Consider the following 23,231-nt stretch of genomic DNA (forward strand, 5'->3'; position numbering starts at 1 on the left):
CGGAAAACGGCACAAATTTCGATGCAGTATTCAGAAAGCTAAAAAGGAGGTGCTAGACTCACAGACTCTGTCTCCCTAATTCCAAAGAACTGGTCCTCAGATGACCCAACCAGAACGAATTAAATGCAGCTCAGGCTCCTGCAGAAATTATCACAAACTCCGAGAAAGCCAGTCACCAAGATAGCAAGGATTCAATTTCTCTCCTCCTCTATGCAGAGCACTCTCAGGCAAACATTCCGTGATGACAAGTGAAAGCAGCAAAAGCGGGTCTAGAGGCACAATGCCTGAAAACTCACTGAAAAGATTCCATGCCAGGTCGATAGGTGCTGCACATGCAAAGGAGCTGGGGCTCAACGAGACCCAGACCACTACTCCAGGAGGAACGCATTCCAGCCCCATCTCCCAAGAAAAGCTACCCCCCAACACGCCCAGCTTGCCTGGAAGTTAGGTGCTGTCAGGATTCAGGAGAAATAATTCCAGACCAGGGGCCAGAGTTGTAATAGACCCATATCAGTCCTGTAGCTGGTCATTTCTTGCCTTCTGCTCCCACCCCCCACCCTCAACTATGACAACTTGAAGGCAGAGGTCGAATCTTATTTCCCATTTTCTCCTCCGAACCTCACCCTGTACCTGACACAGAGCAGGCTCAATTAAAGTTGGCTAAAGTAATAGATGGATGGAAGGATGGTGAAGAAATGTCCTGGTTTGGCCAGACCAGATCCCAGGTTTCAGGGAATATTCCTGAAGAACCAGACATTGCTACAGTTCCCTTTGCAGACGAACAGGATCTTTAAAACGCTTAGTGAATTATACCTTCACTAGACTGGTAGGATGGTTATCCTCAAAACTGGCAGTTGTTCAATAGCTTCGGAGTTGAAACTCTTTCCTGAAGCAAAGAGCTAGCACCTATCAATTCCTTTTGAAGGGTCTACCCTCCCCTCCATAGGGGAATGCCAAATATTTGTTGAGCTAACTGTTTTATTGATTAAATGAGTAAAGGAACTTCAGGGAGGTGGCTCTGTTGCCCTTCTTCCTCCTCCGGTGTTTCCCAAATCCATCCCAGGCAGCAGCAGAACCTCAGGCTCAGAGGAGGGTGGGTGAAGAGGTAGGAGGAGTGACTCCAGCAGCAGCAGCCAGTTGGCAAGAACTGCTGCACAGGCATCTTTGTGTCTACTTTCTGTCCAACTTGGTGCTTTTCCCCAGATTCGAAGCAAATATACAGGGAGATGACAGAGTAAAAAGTGCAAAGAACATGAGACTGGGCGATATCTGAACATCAAGATCAAGTTCATGATATGCTACACACCTGCTGGGGACGTGAGAAATCACATCACTGGCCAGGTGCAGTGGCTCACGCCTATAATCACAGCACTTTGGGGATTACAGCTGAGGCGGGCGGATCATATGAGGTCAGGAGTTCAAGACTAGCCTGGCCAATATGGTGAAATCCCGTCTCTACTAAAAATACAAAAATTAGCCAGGCATGGTGGCATGCGCCAGTAGTCCCAGCTACTCAGGAGGCTGAGGTAGAAGAATTGCTTGAACCCAAAAGGTAGAGGCTGCAGTGAGCTGAGATCACGCCACTGCACTCCAGCCTGGGCGACAGTGAGACTCCGTCTCAAAAAAAGAAGAAGAAAAAGAAGAAATCACATCACCTCTCCAGAACTCTACTTCCACATCTGTACATTAGAGGCTTGAGCTGGCTGATGCCCAAGACGTCTTTCTCAAGTGCAATGGAATAGTTATAGAGTTGTCACCTGACCTTAGCCCCTTACTCTGCCCCTCCAACCAATATCCACAGGCCAGAAATTGGAGTCCCTTTTTCTCCAAAACAGTCTACCATATCCCATGGTAATAAAGGTTGATGGCAGCCAGGCATCGTGGCTCACACCTGTAATCCCATCCCAACACTTCGGGAGGTCAAGACAGGAGGATCGCTTGAGCCCAGAAGATCGAGGCTGCAGTGAGCCGAGATCACGCCACTGCACTTCAGCCTGGGCAACAAAGCAAGACCCTGTCTCAAAAAACAAATAAATAAATAAATAAAATACAAGTTGACAGTGTCTGACTCTTGTCTCTAAGTGCAGATTTTAGTAATGCCAAAATAGCTCTCCCATACTCCAACCCAAAGCACCCTATGTTCCTAAACAAAGTCAGATGTAAAGATTAGCAGAATTTTTTAGAAACAAATGGTTCTTACAGCAAATTTACAGCTACCTCCCCTCCCACAATCAGTAGTACCACAGGAGAACATTCTATCCCTATGTTTCACACAACCATGTGGAGGGAGCCCTAGTATGCATAACGCTCCTGACCTCTCTCTCCCGCTCCTTCACTCCTTGTGGGAGAGATAATCACCAATCAGATTAAGGAATTTAGGAGAAGAAACACAGTTTGCTCAGCTCACCCCTTCCTCTCTCCCCTCCGTTGGGGATCTGCTTATCTGCAGAGCATTGATTTTCAGCTCCTTCCTCTTCTAAGAGGCAGTACCCCAACTGAGAGGCTTGTCCAGCCGTGTCTGTGCCTGGGTAGGTAAGCCTCTCAAATCCAGAGGTGAAGTTCAGCAAGCTCACTTGCTCCAGACCCCAGACTATATCCTCAGCCCTGTGTCTATCAGTAATGAAGCTGATGAATATTGATCACCACCTGGCAGGGTCCTGCATCTCCCTGACTCTGCTTCTCAGGCAAGGAAGAGAAGGATATTAATTATTACTTGTAGTCCAAATATTGGGCACTATAGTAACTAACCGAACAAACACATACTACTGACCTGAAACATCTGATACCACAGAAGCCCAGGGACCTACCTGGTAACAAGAATTTGAGCTTAGTTAAAAAACTTCACACTCAAAGTAGCAATCAAGATCCCCTCCAGCATTACAACTCTGATTTTAAAAAGAAAAGGTTGGCCGGGCGCGGTGGCTCAAGCCTGTAATCCCAGCACTTTGGGAGGCCGAGATGGGCGGATCACGAGGTCAGAAGATCGAGACCATCCTGGCTAACACGGTGAAACCCCGTCTCTACTAAAAAAAACTACAAAAAAACTAACCGGGCGAGGTGGCGGGCGCCTGTAGTCCCAGCTACTCAGGAGGCTAAGGCAGGAGAATGGCGTGAACCCGGGAGGCGGAGCTTGCAGTGAGCTGAGATCCGGCCACTGCACTCCAGCCCCAGCGACAGAGCGAGACTCTGTCTCAAAAAAAAAAAAAAAAAAGAAAAAGAAAAGGTTCCTGTTCTTGTTCTCTCTCACACACGCACACAGACACATATACACGTGCAGGTTCACACACCTACCTACTGTCCAACACAAAAGCTGGCAAGTGGTACTGGTATTTAAAAAAAAAAAAAATCAATAACTGGCTGGGGACAGTAGCTCACGCCGGTAATCCCAGCACTTTAGGAGGCCGAGATGGGAGGATCACTTGTCCCCAGGAGTTTGAGACCAGCATGGACAACATAACAAGACTCTGTCTCATATTTCATTTAAAAAAAAAAAAAAAAAATTGGCCAGGCACGGTGGCTCACACCTGTAATCCCAGCAATTTGGAAGACCAAGGCAGGTAGATCATTTGAGGTCAGGAGTTCGAGACTAGCCTGGCCAAGATGGTGAAACCCTGTCTGTACCAAAAAAATACAAAAATTAGTCGGGCATGGTGGCATATGCCTGTAGTCCTAGCTACTCGGGAGGCCAAGATGGGAGAATCACTTGAACCTGGGAGGCAGAGGTTGCAGTGAACAGAGGTTGCCGTGAGCAGAGATCGCACCACTGCACTCTGGCCTGGGCAACAAAGCGAGACCCTGTCTAAAAAAAAAAAAATCCAATGATGCAATAACTTTAAGCATTCTCAGTCACTGAAGGCTTAATAAACAACTTTACTGGAGAATTTTCCATGGCTCCCTATTGTCTATGGCTTAAAACCTGGCCTTGAGTCACTCCATCACCTAGCTCTAATACTATTTGCCACTATGTCCCTTCGCTCTCCTAGTCTCCAGTAACATTGAATTAATCTTTTTCTTATAGATAATCCCCAAAATTTCACCCATTACACTCGGCCAAAATCACCTTGTCCCCAAGGCTACATGTTTCAATCAACCCACCTTTCCAAACTCAGCTCCCATACCAACTTAACTCATTCAACCTCACCTATTTTAGGCCGCTGTCTCTGCTCATGAATGCTTCAGTGGTCTTAACTATTTTAGAGTGTACGAGAGTCAAACAAGTAAGGAAATATATTGTAGATAAGAGGCAGGTTTATCACTGTCAGAGAAAGAGGTGATATTAAAAAAAGGAGAATGCTAACATGGACTCTGTGGTATTGGACTAAAATTGGAGACATAAGTATCAGTTCACAGTTTTTTGCCCAGATACAGTGGCTCACGCCTATAATCCCAGCACTTTGGGAGGCCAAGGCATCAGGATCACTTGAGGCCAGGAGTTCAAGACCAGCCTGGGCAACACAGTGAGACCCAGTCTCTACAAATAATACTTTAAAAAATTAGTCAGGCATGTTGGTGCACACCTGTAGTCCCAACTACTCAGGAGGCTGAAGTGGGAGGATAGCTTAAGCCCAAGAGTTGGAGGCTGCAGTGAACCGTGATCGCACCACTAGCCTGGGTGACACAGCAAGACCATGTCTCAAAAAAAAAAAATCTTAGTTTTTTAGTAGAAAGACAGAAGTGTGTGTATGTGTGAGTGAGTGTATACACATATATATCCTCACTCTGTCTCCTAGAAGGGCCTAGAAGCAATGGTACCCCAGTAGCAAAACGAATACCTAACCTCCACATCTTGGTTTCTGAATACCATTCTCCAATAAGAGGAACCAGGGCTCCTTGGAGAAGTAATTCATTCTAGGGCAAGGAAAATACAGGATAAGCCTGAAGTATCTTTCAGTACAAGAATGTGAGGCAGTGCTCAAGAGGTTGGGGATATATCAAAAGGACAGAGAAGCCAACCTGAAAGAGCTCCCAGTGGCCAAAGGTGGAACCACTTGAGCAATAAAATAATGATTGTTTTGGATATAAAGGAAAAGTATTGTCTGGATTATATATGGGACATAGACCCCATAGAATAAAATAAATATCCATGAGTTCACAGTGATAAAAATAATTAACAGCTGGGTGCAGTGGCTCACATCTGTAATCCCAACACTTTGGGAGGCCAAGGCAGGCAGATCACCTGCGGTCAGGAGTTTGTGACCAGCCTGTCCAACATGGTGAAACCCTGTCTCTTCTAAATATACAAAATTAGCTGGGTGTGGTGGTGGGCACCTGTAATCCCAGCTACTCAGGAGGCTGAGGCAGGAGAATCACTTGAACCCAGGAGGCAGAGGTTGCAGTGAGCTGAGACTGCGCCACTGCACTCCATCCTGGGCAACAAGAGCAAAACTCCATCTCAATAATAATAACAATAATTAAATAACCAGAGGAGAAGGGAAAGGTCTTTCTTATAGAAGAATTCCAATTAATAAATGTATAGAAGAAATGAGGAGAAAAGAATATCATTAACATGTTCATTAAAATGATAAGGAGCTATCAAGACTAACCCTGTGCTCAGGATCTCCTCTCTGGCTGGTTTAAATAATCCACAATGTTAAATTAAGCAAAGCTTCTCATCTCCATTCTTATAAAAGGAACAGGGGCAAAGGCCACCACCATCACTTTGCGGATAGAAAAGCAGAGGTGCTGGCCAAACATGGTGGCTCACGTCTGTAATCCCAGCACTTTGGGAAGCCAAGGCAGGCGAATCACCTGAGGTCAAGAGTTCAAGACCAGACTGGCCAACATGGTGAAACCCCATCTCTACTAAAAACACAAAAATTGGGCCAGGCGCAGTGGTTCATGCCTGTAATCCCAGCACTTTGGAAGGCCGAGGTGGGCAGATCATAAGGTCAGGAGATGGAGATCATCCTGGCTAACACGGTAAAACCCCATCTCTACTAAAAATACAAAAAATTAGCCGGGCAGGGAGGCACACGCTTGTAGTCCCAGCTACTCAGGAGGCTGAGGCAGGAGAATCACTTGAACCCAGGAGGTGGAGGTTGCAGTGAGCCGAGATCGCGCCACGGCACTCCAGCCTGTGCGACAAAGCAAGACTCTCATTAAAAAAAAAAAAAAAAAAAAAAGCCTTTTAAAAACTAAAAAAATAAAAGCAGAGGTGCTTGGCAGTGGAGTAGGACTAGGTGCCAGGGGACCTGGCTCCAGGTCCAACATGGCTCCAATCCTACCCAGCACCATCCAAACCTCTCTGCACCCTCCCTTAGGCACTAACATTTTTGAATTTCATTTCTTCCCTTGAGTTACGGGCCGTCCTGTGACTATCAACACTCCATTTATGCTTAAAAGATCCAGCATGGTTTAAGTGACAAACTGAGGGCCATAGAAAAAAAGAAAAAGAAAAAAAATAACCCCAGTATGCTTCTCCAAGAATCCATACTATATAAGGACTCATTTGGCTGCAAAGAACAGCAAACTTAACTCAAACCACCTTGGGCAAAAAATGAGAATTTCCTGATAGATATAACTGAAATTCCAGTCGTAGTCTAGCTTCCATTTCAGCTAGATCCAGGAACTCAAATTATGCATTTCTATGCAATATTAGCTTCATTCACAGACAGGCTTTCCCTTCATAGTGGCAAAGATGGCTGCCAACAGCTCCAAGCCAACATCTTACACTCTCAGCTCACACAGCAGAAAAGAGAGAGCGGCTCTTCCCAGAAAAGTCCTGCGCACTGGCCAGACTGGCTCAGGTACTCAGGCTCCCTGAATCAATCTCTAGAGCCAGCAGAATGGACTCTGCTAATCACCTGGCTAATAAGGGTGGGGTGAGCCCTTCCCAAACTCAGAGTATACGTCAACACAGCGGCTCCCCAGAGAAAAGTTTATATGCTGTTCCCCAAAATGAGAATGGCTTCTAAGCTGAACAACTAGCAAATATCCACTACATCCCAAACCCTCATCAGAATCAACTCCATCCTCCCTCCTCCATTCCTAGATGTCTACACCAGCAGTGACTTCTGTATGCTTTATGACTAAGCCAGCTCACACACATCTCAGTTTATAAGCATCCTGAACACCAGGGATCTGGTTCTCCAAAGCATGTGAGCCCCTCCCCACCACCTTAGCTGCCTAGCAAAGGGCCACTAGGCCTCTAGAACACATTTCTTCACATTGGCTCTCAGCCCTCTGGTTCCAGAGCTGAGTCACTGAGATCCCAGCCTGCCTGCGCCAACCTTGAAAGTGCTCGAAGTCACCGCCTGACGAGCTAGCCTCCTGGCTCTGACATACTCTGGGACCTGGAGATGCTGGCTTGACAGTTGAGATAATTATGTTTTACCCTTCACTCATTCCTTTATCAGCCACGCTGACAAGAAGGCATAAGCGCTCCAATGGAAGAAAACACTCCTGCGGTATTTACTCGTGCTCTTAGCGCCAGCCAGCTCCCCCTTCCCAGGCACAACTCCCAGAGACGGGCCTACACCCTGTTATCTGGTGCCAGCCACCACGTGCTGCTCCCTTGTCAAATGCCATGCTGCACTTTCCTTACTGCATCCCCTAAAACTGTCAACTTCTCCAGGAGCCGCAGTGTCACTGCCTTTCAGATGACTTACATGTGACACGTGACAGGCAACTGTTTTTTTGACACCCCTCGCCTGCCTCCCCTGCAGATTCCATAAAGCAGAGGCCTTGCCCCTGTGTCTGAACCCACAAGCTCTCCGTAGAATGATACACCAGTGGGTGCCAAGGTCCTTAGCACTGGTTACCTGGAGAAAGAGGGGCAGGGAAACACAGTGGGCAATTATGTCTCAGAAGCAGGGGCTTTGAGATCCTCCATAAAAACTAACATTTCGGCACCTGTGGTTCCAGCTACTTGGGAGGCTGAGGCAGGAGAATCACTTGAACCTGGGAGGCAGAGGTTGCAGTAAGCCAAGATCGCACCACTGCACTCCAGCCTGGGTGACAAGAGCAAAAAATTTCATCTCAAAAAAAAAAAAAAAAAACGAACATTTCATTCATTCATTCGTTCAACAAAACTTTTTCAGGACCTGTCACATCCTGGTGATGGATGCTGCAGACATGGAAATTCACAGCACAGACCAAATCTCTGTCCTCATGGAACATACCTTGTAGGAGACATTTGACTTGTTTTTGATACCTGCTTTGTATTTCACAAGGCACTGAGATATTATCTACATAATCCTGAGAAAGCGGCATAACCGTCTCTAATTTATAGACAAATGGCATCTCCAAAAGGCTAAATGAATTTCCCAAAGCCAAGCCACAAATTCGGGTCTTCTAACTATTAACTCCGTGCTCTGTCTGGGACCTCCCCAAAGGTAGGGAGGTGGCAGGGTACAGGCTGGCATTGAAACAGACATTAAATCAACGCAGGCCTACGCATCATTGCTAGAGATGCAAGATCAAAAAAACAAAGACTGAATCCCTGATCTAAAGGAACAGATAGTCTAAAAAGAAAGGCACATAACCAACTATCGTCTGTGGCAAGAATAAAGACAAAATGATTAAATTCAAATAGGAAGACATCTCTGGAAAGATGCACAAGAAATAATAATTGCCTCCAGGCAAGAAAATTGGGTACCTGAGGAACAAGGGTAGGAGGGTCATTTTGTATGTTTCAAACACTGTATATTTTGATTTATGTACCATTTGAATGTATTTCCCATTAAATAACACTTTGAAGATGCAATCAGCAAAATCCTGAAGGTAGAAAATTCTACAGGATAAATTATCTGGTTTTTTCAACAAACAAGTAACTCAAAAAAGGGAGAGCGAAGAAATGTTACAGATTTTTAAAGATGTAGAAAACATCAACCTTAATATATCTACCTTATTTGGATATTTTGATCCAGATTTGAACAAACTAACTATACAAAGGCATTTGGGGGCTGGGCACGGTGGCTCACGCCTGTAATCCCAGCATTTTGGGAGGCGGAGGTGGGTGGATCACTTGAGGTCAAGGGTTGGAGACCAGCCTGGCCAACACGATGAAACCCAGTCTCTACTAAAAATACAAAAATTAGCCAAGCATGGTGGTGTACATATGTAATCCCAGCCACTCAGGAGGTTGAGGCAGGAGAATCACTTGAATCCAGGAAGCAGATGTTGCAATGAGCCAAGATCGCACCACTGCACCCCAGACCGGGTGACGGAGTGAGACTCTGTCTCAATGAACATAGAAATAAAAGAATGAATAACTAAAGGGGGGAGAGATGACTAACAAGATGGGCAAAATGTTGATAGTTTCTGAAGCTATATGACAGTTCCACCAGAGTTCATTCTACTATTTTCTCTACTCTTGTGGATGGTTGAAATTGCCATAATAAAAAGTTTAAATAAAAATTTAGAAATTAATTATTCCATCCACATAGGAAAACTGAGAAGGAAAGCACCACCAAGGGGAGCTTTAGCTGAGTCCAGAAGGATGACGAGGAATTTTCTAAGGGGCAAAGGGCATTCCTGGCTGAGGGGACTGCCTGAGCACAGCCATGCCAATCTATCACAATCTCTAGAGGAGCCAAAGGTATCTACACTTGACCTCAAACTCAACCTACATCCACAAAAAGTGCCCTCTCGTTTGATCTCCCAAGTCTCCGGGATATCTAACCATATATCAACATCAACTACCCTGTTCGAAGTGACGACAGAGAGTTTGGGGTTGACAGCTCGACTCAGAGGCCTACAAGAGGCCCCAGAGTAGCCCTCAGAGGATAGGAAAGCAATTAACCTCTTTCAATTGGGTTTTGCCTGACAAAACAGTTTAGAAGCCAGCTGAGTTATCTGCGGGACAGAGCCTACATCCCTCTTGAGTCATCCCAGACACCCGCACTCCCCAGAAGCACACACGGGCCTCCCGCACAGCACCTTGCAGATTGGTAACTCAGTACCATGGCATTCAGCTTGATGACGGTCTGACAGCACCCCTCAGAAGCGCTGAAACCTCTACATGAAGGAGGAAGCAGTCCTCCCCTCCTTCCTTCCAAAAATTCAGTGGCCAATGCCCCCAGCCTCAATCCCCTACACTGCCCTCTGCCCAACTCCAGCTGTACACAGGAAGCTTCTTGGCTAGGCAGCTGCTTCAGGATTTATTCAATCCTAGGCCAGGTGCAGTGGATCACGCCTGTAATCCCAGCACTTCGGGGGTGCTGAGGTGGGAGGATCACTTGAGCGTAGCAGTTCAAGGGTTATCCAGTCCTGGCCTGGTTCAGATGGGTCCCATGGGTTACTTACCTTAGATCTCAGCTGCAAGTACTCCTCTGAGCCATAGGGGACACTCTTCAGGGAAGTGAGGTAGTCATAACTGATGACAGCCGTCTGTGAACCAAGGTGGTGGGGAAAAGCTTAGCACCTGGACATTAAGTACTACTACTCTACCTAAACCTTGCAGTGCAGGTCCCTGACACAGCCGCTATGTCTAGGGGAGCAGCCAGTCCCGCCCCTAAGATGCCCGGCCCCTGGATCTTATTCTAGCTAGCTTCCTCCAGTCATTCAGGACTCCGTGCAAATGCCACCTATGCAGAGGCCCACTCTAAAATTGCGCCTCTTACCAGAAACATTCAATTATTTATCACAACAAACCACCATCCAACATTACCTTGCTCGTTCGTTTCCTTGTTTATGAACTGTCTCTTCCTATAAGCTTAAACTCTAAGCTCTAGAAGCACAGGGGCTTGTCCTTCCTCTCCATCACTATACCCCAGCACCTTTTACACTGCCAGGTACATTGAGTAAATGCTCAATCAAAGCTAGTTGAATAAAGCTGTTACATAAACTTGGCCGACTTCTCCACATCACAAATAAACATATATGTATGTTTGCTCTAATAGCATAAGTCTTTTTTTTTTTTTCTTTGAGACAGAGTCTTGCTCTGTCACCCAGGCTGGAGTGCACTGGCATGATCTCGGTGATCTTGGCTCACTGCAACCTCTGCCTTCCAGGTTCAGGCAATTCTCCTGCCTCAGTCTCCCAAGTAGCTGAAGTTACATGCACGCACCACCACACCCGGCTAATTTTTGTATTTGTAGTAGAGATAGGATTTTGCCATGACGGCCAGGCTGGTCTCGAACTCCTGACCTCAGGTGATCCTCCCACCTCAGCCTCCCAAAGTGCTGGGATAACAGGCATGAGCCACCGCACCTGGCCCTAATAGCATAAGTCTTGATTCCGTGTCCCCTTATCCAGAGAGAATCAGAAAATTCGTCTCCAAGATATCCTAGGCATGGAAGGGCCTTGGGGATTATCTACCCCAAACCTTCCTTTATAGAGTTGAGTAACTGGGACCCTAGAAGTTCAGGGACTTACAAAATTGATATTAAGAAGAGTTTCTTCCTCTGCACTCTACAAAGCTTTATTCTATTCGACATATACTTGTTGAACACCAACCACAAGCAAGACTTGGGCACTGAGCAGTGTTCAAGGACAATCCAGACCAGAGCTCTGGCCTTTAAAAATTGGACAGCTTTGTGCCTGGTTTACAAAGCACTGATCCATATCTTCCTCCCTCCTTTCCAACTATTCAAATCTCTAAGATTCCATTTAAAACTTGCTTCTGGCTAACCTGAAGGTATTGAGTTATCTCAGTTGATTGTTCACAGTCAGTCACAGATCATACTCCTTGCTCTACTCATTCCTCCCTTCTCACTATTGCACTTGACTAATCTAAAAATATATATATACAGGCTGGGCATGGTGGCTCACACCTGTAATCCCAGTACTTTGGGAGGCCAAGGCAGGCAAATCACTTGAGGTAAGGAGTTCGAGACCAGTCTGGCCAACATGGTGAAACCCCCTCTCTACTAAAAATATAGAAATTAGCCAGATGTTAGGGCCGGGCGCGGTGGCTCAAGCCTGTAATCCCAGCACTTTGGGAGGCCGAGACAGGTGGATCACGAGGTCAGGAGATCGAGACCATCCTGGCTAACACAGTGAAACCCCGTCTCTACTAAAAAATACAAAAAACTAGCCGGGCGAGGTGGTGGGCGCCTGTAGTCCCAGCTACTCGGGAGGCTGAGGCAGGAGAATGGCGTAAACCCAGGAGGCGGAGCTTGCAGTGAGCTGAGATCCGGCCACTGCACTCCAGCCTGGGCGACAGAGTAAGACTCCATCTCAAAAAAAAAAAGAAAAAAGAAATTAGCCAGATGTGCTCACTTGAACCCAGAAGGTGAAGGCTGCAGTGAGCCGAGATGAGATCGTGCCACTGCACTCCAGCCTGGGCAACAAAGTGAGACTCCATCTCAAAAAATATATATATATATGGATTTGGATGCATGGATTTGGATTGTTTTTTAATCTATTCTTGCAGGCATTACTCAACCATATATGCGTGTACACACACACACACACGCACGCGCATAAAATTGGCCTGGCACAGTGGCTCACATCCGTAATCCCAGCACTTTGGGAGACCGAGATGGACAGATTGCTTGAGCCCAGGAGTTCAAGACCATCCCAGGCAACATAGTAAAACCCTATCTCTACAAAAAAATACAGAAATTGGCCAGGTATGGTGTCAGGCATCTGAGATCCCAGCCACTCAAGAAGCTGAGGCGGGAGGATCTCTTGATTCCAGGAGGTGGAGGTTGCAGTAACCCAATATCATACCACTGTATCCCAGCCTGGACAACAGAGCGAGACTCTGTCTCAAAAAAATAAAAATTTATATATATTTTTTAATATATATACCTCATTTATGTACATATATAAATATATATAAATTATATATACATAAATTTTGTTTTTTATATATATACACATATACATATATATTACATAAAATAAAACCTGCTACCCCTAGGATACCAATCCTGACTCCCAGGTCACAGCACTCACTCCAGTGTCTGACCACAGTAGCAGGCATCTGAATCACCCATTTTGGCACAATGCATGGATTTAGATTGTTTTTTAACCTATTCATGTAGGCATTCCTCACCCAGAAGCTACTTCGTAGCTGGGTCTAAGTAGGACAGTTTGTTTCTGTCCCTCAAAGCATGTAAGACAATGCTCGACCAAAAAAGGGCACTCGGTAAACACTTGGGAATTGTTTCATATTCCGTAGCCTGATTATCCAAAGTCTATTTGTCGGTATTGGTTCTATGACTCGGCTCAGCCTTAAGGACAGGCACGGCAGTGCCCTCCCCTCTGAGCCAGGACTCAAAGGACACCTGACAATACTGAGTATTAAGGAGACGGTGAGATGACAACCACAACAGACTGTGCATCAGACTGAATCTACATCAAGAGGAAGAAAGCATGAGCTCATCCTGCAGCAGATAAAGGAGGAAAGCTAGCATGAGGCATGTGGCCATCTACCCACCAACGGGACAATTCTACAGGAATGTCTGGGAGAGTTGCTGTCAGCAGAGTTAGGAGGACATGATCACACCAGGATGATGATCCCGTTGAGCCACTGGAGAAAACCTCTAACCATAAAATATTCAGCTCAGGTTCCCTGTCAGTTTGGAGATTGGAAGGAATCCCACAAAGTTCTCTGAGGCCTAGACCGTCTGGGTATGAGTCCTGCATCAGGAACCATTCATCCTAGTTCACTGCAGAGAGAGCAAGTTTTCTAGCAGAATTTAATCAAAACTGCAAAGTCCTCCTTGCACATGCATTTGCTGAAGAGCACGGCCCCTCTTGGTGTGTTGCTAAAATAAGATACAGAACCTAAAATATAAAGGCTTCAGAACACTGACCCAGTGCAGTCCCATTCTATGTTACCTTGGGATGACAGGAAACCCTGTGGTACAGGAATAAAGGAATATCAGGTTGTGTATACAGGAATAAAGGAATATGAGGACACACACCCATATGTGTACACCTGTGCAGAGGGAGCTTTTGCACTTGTAAGGATACACAAGTATCTCCACGTATGTAAAACAGGCATGTCTATCTGCTGCATGTATGAACACCTGCAAGTAATCCTGCAGCTTCTCTGCTACCCGCAATGGGAAAAACCTACCGTAGCAACTGCTCTGCCCACCCTGACAGCGCCAAAGTCATTAGGGTCCAAGTACTTGTTACTGTAGAGGTAGATGCCAGAGGCAGCAAGAGCCATGCTGGTCCATGAAGCAAGCTTGAGAGCCTTTCTGGCCATGTCCCCTTTTTTCCTGCAGAAAAAAGGAAAGTCGAGAAAGAACAGCAGTTAAGAGTTTCATAGTTAGCCAAACTGAAGTTCAAATCCCAGCTCTACCACTTAGATTATATGACCTTGGGTCATTTCGTTAATCTCACTGAGCCTTAGTTTCTTCGTGTGTAAAACAGGATAATAACTAACTCAAAAGTAGTTGGGATAAAATGAAATAATGCACATAAAATCCTTAGCATAGTACCTGGGGCAAGTCAGTCCTCAAAGTCCTTCCTTCAACAGTGCCAGGCACTGTTCTAGATACAGGGAGAGACAGTAAACAAAATAAAGTTCTTGTCCACTTGGAGCTTACACAGATAGATCACTATAGAATATCAGAGCTGGTATAAATGCTGACAAGAAAAGCAGAGAGAGGCTGAGCACAGTGGCTCACGTCTGTAATACTAACATTTTAGGAGGCTGAGATGCGCAGATCGCTCGAGTCCAGGAGTTCCAGACCAGCCTGGGCAACAAGATGAAACCCCGTCTCTACAAAAAATACAAAAATTAGCCAGGCATCGCGGCACGTGCCTGTGGTCCCAGCTACTCAGGAGGCTGAGGTGGGAGGATGGTTTGAGCCCAGGAGGAGGAGACTACAGTGAGCTGAGATCATGCCACCACACTATAGCCTGGGTGACAGAGCCAGACCCTGTCTCAAAAAAAACAAGCAGAGAGGGCAAAGGGATCAGGAGAGAGGAAGATTGTTATTTTAGAAGCAAAGCAGAAGAGCAGGTAAACCATCGCTACTGAGTCTATCATGATACCACAGTGCACACAGAGGCACCACTAGCCCTCTATGCCCAGGTCAAAAGTGGTCAGGCCACAGCCAAAATGGCAGCTGCTCAGCAGCCAGGTGAGCCCTCTGTGTACGGTTGATTTTCAAAACATTTACTTTGGTTAGAGAAGACTACCCCTTGTCTTGAATGGAGGCTCCTTGAGGGCAAACACCATGACTGTCACTACTCTGCCCACTCACAGTCCTAGAGAGTGTTTTACAGTTAGAGGCTTAATACCTACCTGCTGATTTGATCTGTTCAAATTCATACTCCTAGTCAATGTGACCTTTCCCCACCCTACTTGTACCTGCTCAGTCATTCTTTGGGGTCAGTGCACCCAACAGAGTACTTCCTCTTCAATTCCCGAGCAATTTATATCAGACTAAAGTCCACGACTACAGTTGCAGCTGCCAGGAGAGAGGTGCCACACGAGAGCAGCAGCACGCCACCAAGCCACCTGCAGGCGCCAGCCTTGCACACCTTGTACCCTCATCCCTCTGCTCTGGAATGAGTCTGTGCCTGTCACCTTCCTGCTCTGTGCCTGTTTCCCCTTTGTATGGAAACTATCATTACAAACAAGCTTATCTTCATTTTATTTGTCTTTGAAACAGGGTCTTGCTCTGTCGCCCAGGCTGGAGTGCAGTGGCACGATCTCAACTCACTGCAACCTCCGCCTTCCAGGTTCGAGTGTTTCTCCTGCCTCAGCCTCCCGAGTAGCTAGGATGACAGGTGGCCACCACCATGCCCAGTTAATTTTTGTATTTTTAGCAGAGATGGGGTTTCGCCATGTTGCCTAGGCTGGTCTCAAACTCCCAACCTCAGGCAATTCACCTGCCTCAGCCTCCCAAAGTGCTGGGATTACAGGCATGAGCCACCACGCCAACTCATTTTCTTTAAAGTCTACTTTGACTCATGCCTCATAATATAGTCACATTTTTTAAATTTATATACATATATATTTACCATCTACTACCTGGAGATGGTGTCAGATCCCATGGGTTGAGGGCCCCGTCCCCAAGACTGCATCCCCCACTTCCCCCTACAACATTAGTCACAAGTCCAGGTCTCTAGAACTTCTGACCAACCAGCTTCAAGTTGGGGTTCCCACAACCCCTTCTTTGGGTTCAATTAAGCTGCTGCAGCAACTCACAGAACTCAGGTACACACTTACATTTGCTGGCTTATTATAAAGGAGACTGCAAAAGATACTGATGAACAGATGTGCAGGGTCAGTTACAGGGAAAGGGCGTGAAGCTTCCAGGACTTCACTAGGCGCACCACACTCTGCAAATCTCCAACTGCTCAGCTACCAGCCCTCTTGGGCTCTTGGGTTTTTATGGAAGCTTCATGATGTCAGCATTCCTTCCCTCAGTGTATAGGGCAGAACCTACTCTAGGGAGGGCCTTAAGACCCACAATCAGAAAGGTGGGGAAAGACCACAACCCTGCCCTGGGGCAGGTGAGAGGAGGGCAGGAAAGAGATTCTGATTCCTGAGGCCTGGCCCTGAGGCCTAACACACCTAACATTACCACAAAAACTGTAACAAGGGCTGTGGGAGTTATGAACCAGGAACAGTGGACAAAAACCAATATATATAATAACATCACAATAGTCCTTTTTTATAATTCCATTGCTCTTCCCTTTGGAACCTTCATTTCCTAATCTAGTATTTCTAAAGTATAATCAGAGGAACACCTGAAAAAAATTAGCCTAGATGCCATTTCAAAAATGCAGATTCCTGGGCCAAGAGAGGTAACTCACGCCTGTAATTCCAGCACTCTGGGAGGCCCAGGCAGGCGGATCTCTTGAGGTCAGGAGTTCCAGACCAGCCTGGCCAACATGGTCAAACCCCATCTCTATTAACATTAGCTGGGTGTGGTAGTACACACCTGTAGTCCCAGCTACTTGGGAGGCTAAGACAGGAGAATCACTTGAACCCAAGAGGCGGAGGTCGCAGTGAGCTGAGATCGCACCACTGCACTCCAGCCTGGGCAGCAGAAGGAGACTCTATCTCAAAAAAAAAAGAAAAGAAAAGAAAAGAAAAAAGCCAGGTGCGGTGGCTCACACCTGTAATCCTGTAATCCCAACACTTTGGGAGGCCAAGGCGGGTGGATCAGGAAGTCAGGAGTTTGAGACCAGCCTGGCCAATGTGGTGAAACTCTGTCTCTACTAAAAATACAAAAATTAGCCACGCATGGTGGTGTGTACTGTAGTCCCAGCTACTCGGGAGGCAGGGGCAGGAGAATCACTGAACCCAGGAGGCAGAGGTTGCAGTGAGCCGAGATCATGCCACTGCACTCCAGAGTCTGGGCCACAGAAAGAGACTCCAACTCAAAAAAAAGAAAGAAAGAAAAGAAAAGAAAAAAAATGCAGGTGCCTGGCTAGGGGCAGTGACTCATGCCTGTAATCCCAGCACTTCAGGAGGCCACAATGGGAGGATTGTTTGGGCCTAGGAGTTCAAGACCAGCCTGGGGAAGAAAAAAGGGTAAACATTAGCCTGGAGTGACACCCTATGCCTACAAGTCCCAGCGACTCAAAATGCTGAAGTGGAAAGATCCCTTGAGTCTACAAGGCTGAGGCTGAAATGAGCCATGATCATGCCACTGCATTCTAGCCTGGGCAACAGAGCAAAACCCTGTTTTAAAGAAAAAAAAAAGACAAAACAAACTTTTAAAACGTTTTTTAAAATGTAGATTCCTGGGCCAGGCTTGGGGGCTCACACCTGTAATTCTAGCACTTTGGGAGACCAAGGCAGGCAGGTCAAGAATTCAAGACCAGCCTGACCAACATGGTGAAACCCCATCTCTACTAAAAAAAAAAAAAAAAAAAAATTAGTCGGGCATGGTGTCATGTGCCTCTGTAATCCCAGCTACTCAGGAGGCTGACGCAAGAGAATTGCTTGAACCCGGGAGGTAGAAGTTGCAGTGAGCCGAGATGGTGCCACTGCACTCCAGCCCGGGTAACAGAGCGAGGACTCCGTCTCAAAAAAAAAAAAAAAAAAATTTAGTAAAATAAAATAAAGAAATGTAGATTCCTAGAGTCCACCCCATAGGCCATTGAACTACCAACTCTAGGGGTAAGACTCAGGGATGTGCATTTTAATAAGATAACAAGTGATTTGTCTGAAAGCTCAAGTTTGACAGCCACACTTCTTTTTTTTTTTTTGAGAGTGTCTTGCTCTGTCACCCAGGCTGGAGTGCAATGACACAATCTCAACTTACTGCAGTCTTGACCTCCTGGGTTCAAGCAATCCTCCCATCTCAGCCTCCAGAGTGGGCTAACTTTTGTTGTAAAGATGGGGTTTCGCCATTTGCTCAGGCTGGTCTCCAACTCCTGAGCTCAAGCGATCCCCCACCTTGGCCTCCCACAGTGCTGAGATTACACATGTGAGCTACCATGCCCAGAAAGGAATTTTTTTTTTTTCAGTAAAGAGAGGCTTTGTTGTCTACCAGTGGGTCAGAAAAAAAAGGGGGGTTAGGTGCAGTGGCTCACACCTGTAATCCCAACACTTTGGGAAGCCAAGATGGGAGGATAATTTGAGCCCAGAAGTTCAAGACCAGCCTAGGCAACATAGCAAAACCCCATCTCTACAAAAAATACAAAAATCAGCTGAGTGTGGTGGCATGCACCTGTTGTCCTAGCTACTTGGGAGGCTGAGGTGGGAGGATCGCTTGAGCCTGGGAGGCAAAGGTTGCAGTGAGCTGAGATTGCGCCACTGCACCCCAGCCTCAGTGACACAGTGAGACCCTGTCTCAGAAAAATAAAATTAAAAAAAAAAAAAAGGCTGGGCATGGTGGCTCATACCTGTAATCCCAGCACTTTGGGAGGCCGAGGCAGGCAGATCACCTGAGGTCAGGAGTTTGAGACCAGCCTGGCCAACATGGCAAAGCCCTGTCTCTACTAAAAATATAAAAGCTAGTCAGGTGTTGTGGCATGCACTTGTAGTTTCAGCTACGCGAGAGGCTGTGGCAAGAAAATCACTTGAACAGGAGGCAGAGGTTGCAGTGAGCCGAGATCACACCACTGCACACTCCAGCCTGGGTGACAGGATGATACTCCTAAAAAAAAAAAAAAAAAAAAAGAAAGAAAGAAAAACAAAGAGAGGCTTTTCTGAAATTTAGTGTTTAAGTTCATTAGTGTATATTCCCCAAAAACATGCCTCCTCCCCTTCCCCAACACCAGATGACTGCATTCACTCTACAAGGGGAACTGCAAGCAATGATTTTTAAGGAAATAATTTAAGAAACTCAGACTGGGCATGGTGGCTCATACCTGTAATCCCAGCACTTTGGGAGGCCAAGGCGGGTGGATCACAAGGTCAGGAGTTCGAGACCAGCCTGGCCAACATGGCGAAACTCCGTATCTACTAAAAATACAAAAATTAGCTGGGCATGGTGACGCATGCCTGTAGTCCCAGCCACTCGAAAGGCTGAGGCAGGAGAATTGCTTGAACCCAGGAGATGGAGGTTGCAGTGAGCCGAGACCGAGCCATTGAACTCCAGCCTGGGCAACAAGAACAAAACCCCATCTCCAAAAAATAATAATAATAAAATAAAATTTAAAATAACAGGCCAGCACAGCAGCTCACGCCTATAATCCCAGTACTTTGGGATGCCGAGGCAGGTGGATCACCTGAGGTTGGGAGTTCAAGACCAGCCTGACCAACATGGAGAAACCCAGTCTCTAGTAAAAATACAAAATCAGCCAGGCGTGGTGGCGCATGCCTGTAATCCCAGCTACTTGGGAGGCTGAGGCAGGAGAACTGCTTGAACCCAGGAGGCGGAGGTTGCAGTGAGCTAAGATCACACCATTGCACTCCAGCCTGGGCAACAAGAGTGAAACTCCATCTCAAAAAAAAAATTTTAAGAAACTCATTTCTTTCCCTAAACACAAATGCTCAATCTCTGGCCCAACTCCTGGGATCAGTTCCTATCTCTGCAAGAATAAGATTGTGACTTTGTAAATAAAACGAATATGCAGCCAGGCATGGTGGCTTACATCTGTAACCCCAGCACTTTGGGAGCCAAGGCAGGCAGATCACTTGAGCCCAGGAGTTCGAGACCAGCCTGGCCAATACGGCGAAACCCTATCTCCACTAAAAATACAAAAACTAGCCAGGTGTAGTGGCTCACCCCTGTAATTCCAGCTACTCAGGTGGCTAAAGCATCAGAATTGCTTGAACCCAGGAGACGGAAGTTGCAGTGAGCTAAGATCACACTACTGCACTCCAGCCTGGGAGAAAAATGAAACTCTGCCTCAAAAAAAGAATATGCAGTAGTATGTACAATAGCCAAGATGTAGAAACAATCTAAGTGTCCATCCACAAATGAAGAAATTGTGAAATATATATACACACACACACACACACACACACACACAATGGAATATTATCCAGCCATAAGAAGGAAGGAAGCCTGCCATTGGTGACAACATGGATCAACCTAGAGAATATTTTGCTAAGTGAAATAAGCCAGACATGGAAAGACAAATACTGCATGATCTCACTCTTATGTGGAATCCAAAGAAGTCAAACTCTTAGAGGTAGAGGTTAGAACGGTGGTTACCAGGGGCGGGGGGTTTGAGGGAAATGAGGCGATATTGGTCAAAAGGTACAAAGTTTCAGTTATAAGACGAATAAGTTCTGAGGAATCTAATGTACAATATGGAAACTATAGTTAATACTACTGTATTGTTTACTTGAAATTTCCTAAGAGAGCAGATCTTAAGTGTCCTCAACACACACACACACAAAAGGGTAACTATCTGAGGTGACAGATATGTTGATTGATTGTGGTCATCATTACACAGTACACATATATCAAATCATCAAGTTGTATACCTTGAATAGGTACAGTTATTTGTCAATTACACCTGAATAAAGCTGGAAAATAATAAATTAAAAGAATAAATTAAAACTTTGCTTTCTAGCATGCTCTTTATTTCCTTGACATTTCTCTTTATGAAAATTTCCCTGTCCCCATTTTATTATGCCAATATTTTAATAAGCCAAGGATTCTTTTTGGGTGTTGTCGTTTTCATTGTTATTGTTGTTGTTGTTGTTGAGACAGGGGTTTACTCTGCCACCCAGGCTAGAGTGCAGTGGCGGAATCACAGCTCACTGCAGCCTCAACCTCCTGGGCTCAGGCAATCCTCCCACCTCGGTTCCCCAAGGTGCTGGGATCATAGGCACAAACCACCATGTCCAGCTAATATTTTTTTTGTGTCAGTTTTGCAGTGATGTGGTCTATGTTGCTCAAGTTGGTCTTGAACTCCTGGACTCAAGCAATCTTCCCACCTCGGTCTCCAAAAGTGCTAGGATTATAGGCGTTGAGCCACTGCACCTAGGCATGGATTCTTTTTGGACAGGAGAGCATAGTGACTGAGATCATGAACTCTGGAGCCTAATCAGCCCAGGTTTGAGTCCTGGCATGGCCACTTGTGAACTGGGTGACCATAGGCAAGCTGCTAAATCTCTCTGAACCTCGTGATCTTGTTCAAAAATGGGGAAAACAGGAATACCTGCTTGATGGAGTGGTGGGAAATGAGATAAATCATGTAAAATGCTTAGCAAGGTACCACCTACACAGTAAGAACTCAAGAGTGGCAGATGCTATTATCCTCCATTATTAGCATTAGTATTATTATCATTATTATTATCTCCTCACCCAGTGCCAGGCTTTAACAAATGCTCCCCTGCCTATCAGCTCCCAGAGGAATTCTGCACACCCTACTTCCAAGATTCTAGGTGGCCCCTACTTAACCCTACCCTTTCTCCTTGCTCTCAACAGCCTCAGCCTGGAGTATTTTCTGCTGAAAGGGGCAACAGGCTCACCCTCTACTTTGTTTCCACCAAGACACAGGTCCCTAATCAAATCCAGAAGCTGACCTTAAATTAGACTGAGTGACTTCAGCTCCTTACACAGCTTCCTTCTTCAGTCAAGATCATGAGGGTGATCCAGGGACCCTTCCTGTGGGCATCCAGAGAAGCCCACATTAAGAAGGCAGTATGAAGCGACTGTAGGCAAAGAACCCAGCCTCTGATCACCTTGAATAAGTCACAACTTCTTGCAGCCTCTGCATAATTATCTACGAAGGGGAGCTCTTGAGAGTACCCACCTTCTAGGGTCATTGTTAAGAATTAACTGGCCAGGCGCAGTGGCTCATGCCATTAGGCCCAGTACTTTGGGAGGCCAAGATGGGAAGGTTGCTTGAGTCCAGGAGTTCAAGACTAGCCTGAAGAACACAGTAAGACCTCATCTCTACAAACAATAAAAAAGTTAGCTGGGCAAGGTGGTGTGTCCCTGAACACCCATCTACTTGGGAGGCTGAGGTAGGAGGATCACTTGAGCCTGGAAGGTCAAGGCTGTAGTGAGTGTAGTGGTGAGTGCCACTGCACTTACCCTAGGCAACAGAGCAAGATTCAAGAAAAAAAAAAAAGGAATTAACCGAATGCTACTTTAAGGCAATGCCTGATATACCCAGTAAATGAGATTCTCTTGTAATTTTTTTTTTTTTTTTTTTTTTTTTTTTTTTTTTGAGACACAGTCTCACTTTGTCACCTAGGCTGGAGTGCATTGGTGTGATCTCGGCTCACTGCAGCCTTCGCCTCCTGGGTTCAACTGATTCTCCTGCCTCAGCCTCCTGAGGAGCTGGGACTACAGGCAGGTGCCACCATGCCCAGCTAATTTTTTTGTATTTTTATGAGAGAAGAGGTTTCACCATGTTGGTCAGGCTGGTCTCAAACTCCTGGCCTCAGGTGATACTCCCACCTTGGCCTCCCAAAGTGCTGGGATTACAGGCACGAACCACCACACCCAGCCTCCCTTGTGATTTTAAACATCATTTCTTTGTTTCTGAAAAGTCAAAGAGCTTATGAAAAACTCCTAGCACCTAAGGAACCAGGATTTGGCATAACCTCAAATAATTAATAAACAGGGAGGCCAGGCACAGGGGCTCACACCTGCAATCCCAGCACTTTGGGAGGCTAGCAGGCAGATCACCTGAGGTCAGGAGTTCAAGACCAGCCTGGCCAACATGATGAAACGCTGTATCTGCTAAAAATGCAAAAATTAGCCGGGTGTGGTGGTGAGCATCTGTAATCCCAGCTACTTAGGAGGCTGAGGCAAGAGAATCGCTCGAACCCAGGAGGCAGTAGTTGTAGTGAGCAGAGATCGCACCACTGCACTCTAGCCTGGGCAACAAGAGCTAAACTCCATCTCAAAAAAAATCTTTTTAATTAAAAAATAAAACATAAACAGGGGAAGTAGGCCATCATATTTTTTAATTAAAAAATAAAACATAAACAGGGGAAGTAGGCC

The 23,231-nt window shown here is 46.1% G+C and overlaps 1 protein-coding gene across 5 annotated transcripts in view; it reads right to left on the minus strand.

Moving 5' to 3' along the window:
- Positions 1–23,231, minus strand: part of ADCK1 (aarF domain containing kinase 1) — a 129,983-nt gene that overhangs the window by 98,755 nt on the left and 7,997 nt on the right. For 3 of the 5 annotated variants that reach the window (XM_021941445.2, XM_021941444.2, XM_003902116.4), the window contains exons 1-3: positions 14,547–14,582; positions 13,973–14,120; positions 10,246–10,329 (exon numbers count right to left, since the gene is read on the minus strand). In XM_021941445.2, coding sequence (XP_021797137.1) covers positions 10,246–10,329; positions 13,973–14,120; positions 14,547–14,548 — 234 coding nt within the window. In that variant the 5' untranslated portion in view covers positions 14,549–14,582. Of the gene's footprint in view, positions 1–10,245; positions 10,330–13,972; positions 14,121–14,546; positions 14,583–23,231 lie in introns of those variants that run through there. The other 2 variants (XM_009212045.3, XM_009212046.4) reach the window with 1 other exon arrangement.

Source organism: Papio anubis, chromosome 7 (genome assembly GCF_008728515.1).
Source record: "Papio anubis isolate 15944 chromosome 7, Panubis1.0, whole genome shotgun sequence".
Lineage (NCBI taxonomy): Eukaryota > Metazoa > Chordata > Mammalia > Primates > Cercopithecidae > Papio > Papio anubis.